Raw genomic sequence first — 2,411 nt, forward strand, 5'->3', positions numbered from 1 at the left:
ACCGATAACTTTAACATTAATAATAAGATTGGAGAAGGTGGTTTTGGTCCCGTTTACAAGGTAACTTTCTGAAGCTTTTGAAATAAAACGCAATTCATGTATTTATTAACAAAGGAATATTAAAATAAGAAGCTCCAATATTCTATAGGGTGTGTTGGAAAACGGGCGAGTAATCGCTGTAAAGCGTCTCTCAGAAACATCTCAACAAGGGCTTGATGAGTTCCAAAACGAAGTCATTTGCATTGCCAAACTTCAGCATCGGAATCTTGTCAAGCTCCTTGGATACTGCATTCATGGAAATGAAAGGATTCTAATTTATGAATACATGGATAACAAAAGCTTGGACTCATTTCTGTTTGGTTTGACACCCTCTAATTCCTTATTTTCAAACTTGTTGTAGTAACATGCATGGATTAAGTAGTTAATATTTGGCAGATGAAACCAGAGATTCAATGCTTGACTGGCCTCAACGGTTTCGTATTATCCATGGTATTGCTAGAGGTATTCTTTATCTACATCAGGATTCCCTCCTTCAAATCATTCATAGAGATCTCAAGGCGGGTAATATCTTGCTGGACAGTGAAATGAATCCCAAAATATCAGACTTTGGCCTCGCTCGAAAGTTTGTAGGACAAGATGCCATGGCTAAGACAAAGAAGGTGGTTGGGACACAGTAAGAATTCGTAAATCATTGCCCAAGACAAGGGAATACAAATGCAAAATCCCACTACTCTTTTTCTAATTAAGTGAACTTGGATGCAGTGGTTACATTTCTCCTGAGTATGCGGTACATGGGCGTATCTCTATAAAGTCAGATGTATTTAGCTTTGGTGTCGTTGTGCTGGAGATTGTGAGTGGGAAGAAAAACAGAGGGTTCTCTCATGAGGCTCACAGCGATAACCTTCTTGGACATGTAAGTTAATTTTGTAAACTAAAAAGCACCAGAAACTATTTTTTCTTTAACCTCATCCCTTTTGTTTATATTTTGTTTTTTGAAATTTCATTTAATTCAGGCTTGGAGACTACATAAAGAAGACAGGTCCATTGAACTCATGAGTGCATCTTTACGCAACTCTTGTGTTGTGCCTGAAGTACTACGATCAATTCATGTTGGATTATTATGTGTGCAACATCATGCAGAAGATAGGCCAACAATGTTGTCGGTAGTTCTGATGCTGATTAGTGAGGGGGCACTGCCGCCACCCAAACAACCAGCTTTTTTCACCGAAGAAAATTACCGTGAAGTTGATATTGTTTCATCCCTAGAGGAATACACGATTACACTTTTGCATGCTAGATAGAAAACATGTGCCCATGCTGATGTATAAATTGTTGGAATAATCCGAATTTGTTTAGGAAACATTCCTTATTTTATTTTTGATCTATGTTGTTACTCTATTCTAGTATTAGACTCAGTTTCCATTTCCTTTTAGCATAAGTGATTTCCTTTTATTATAAGTAGGGGTTAACCTTTGATGTTGATTCATTCAGAACTTCGTTTGCTTTTTATAAAACATAGCTATCAAGCTTTTAGTTTCTTCTATGATTTTTTTTTGTTCCTTTGTTTGTTGGTTTTCCTTGTGACCAAAGGAAGAACCAGAGCTTGTTGGTTACACTTTGTATTAGAGGAAAATTTAAGCCAAAGATACAACCTTGATCACAAGAAATGGAAGCATAGAAAAATAAAAAAGATGTTACATTGTCGCTTCATTAGCCAATGATGTCCAAAAGCAATTATGCTACTTGGGCCATCAAGATGAAGGTCTTTTGTAACATCCTGTGTCCTGTAATTTCTTATTTCAGGCCATGGACTAGAAGTCGATTGTGTAAAGGCTTTGGGCTTTAAGAAGGTAATGTTTAGACCTTTTGGAATGAGTCAATGATTGTTATGAGATATAAACCTTTGAATTGTATTTTGGGCCGAAGGGTACAACAGGAAAAGTCATAGACTAAGTTCTTTCATGAAATAGATATTTTTATTCGAGAAATTTTTAGTCCAAAATATTTAGATAATATTGTAGAGCACTTCAATACCTTTCCGTGGATATAAAGAACATCGAAAACGGAGTTGGAACGAAGAAGTTACCACCGTTTGAAGTTAGGACGATTTTTGGTTCAGCTACATACGTTGGGCGTACGGGGAGTACGTTGGGCGTACTAGGGTATCACTAGTACAATGGGCATAAATTGAGTATGTTGGGCATACACGATTAGTGCCTAAAACCTATTTTCATGGTTTGAGCCCTATTTAAGCTCCTTAACTTCCCTAAACCCACTCTATTCTTAGCCTCCACCTCTCCAATACTCTCTCTTGAAACCCTAACCGTAGTTTGAGCCTTGTGAGATAAAAGAAGGTGTTTTTATGTGCTTTGGAGTGTTCTTGGAGTACCTTAGAGAGGAAGGAACTCATT

General features: G+C 37.2%; 1 protein-coding gene across 2 annotated transcripts in view; it reads left to right on the forward strand.

Moving 5' to 3' along the window:
* The window catches only part of LOC145009267 (G-type lectin S-receptor-like serine/threonine-protein kinase At4g27290), a 3,882-nt gene extending 2,389 nt beyond the window's left edge, over positions 1–1,493 (forward strand). Inside the window, exons 3-7 of one of the 2 annotated variants that reach the window (XM_078967969.1) lie at positions 1–60; positions 149–359; positions 436–673; positions 763–913; positions 1,014–1,493. The exon at positions 1–60 is cut by the window's left edge and continues 98 nt beyond it. In XM_078967969.1, coding sequence (XP_078824095.1) covers positions 1–60; positions 149–359; positions 436–673; positions 763–913; positions 1,014–1,301 — 948 coding nt within the window. In that variant the 3' untranslated portion in view covers positions 1,302–1,493. Of the gene's footprint in view, positions 61–148; positions 360–435; positions 674–762; positions 914–1,013 lie in introns of those variants that run through there. The other variant, XM_078967970.1, reaches the window with a different exon arrangement.
* The last annotated feature ends 918 nt before the right edge of the window (positions 1,494–2,411 follow it).

The sequence above is a fragment of the Lactuca saligna genome, chromosome 8 (genome assembly GCF_052625555.1).
Source record: "Lactuca saligna cultivar CGN05327 chromosome 8, ASM5262555v1, whole genome shotgun sequence".
NCBI lineage: Eukaryota > Viridiplantae > Streptophyta > Magnoliopsida > Asterales > Asteraceae > Lactuca > Lactuca saligna.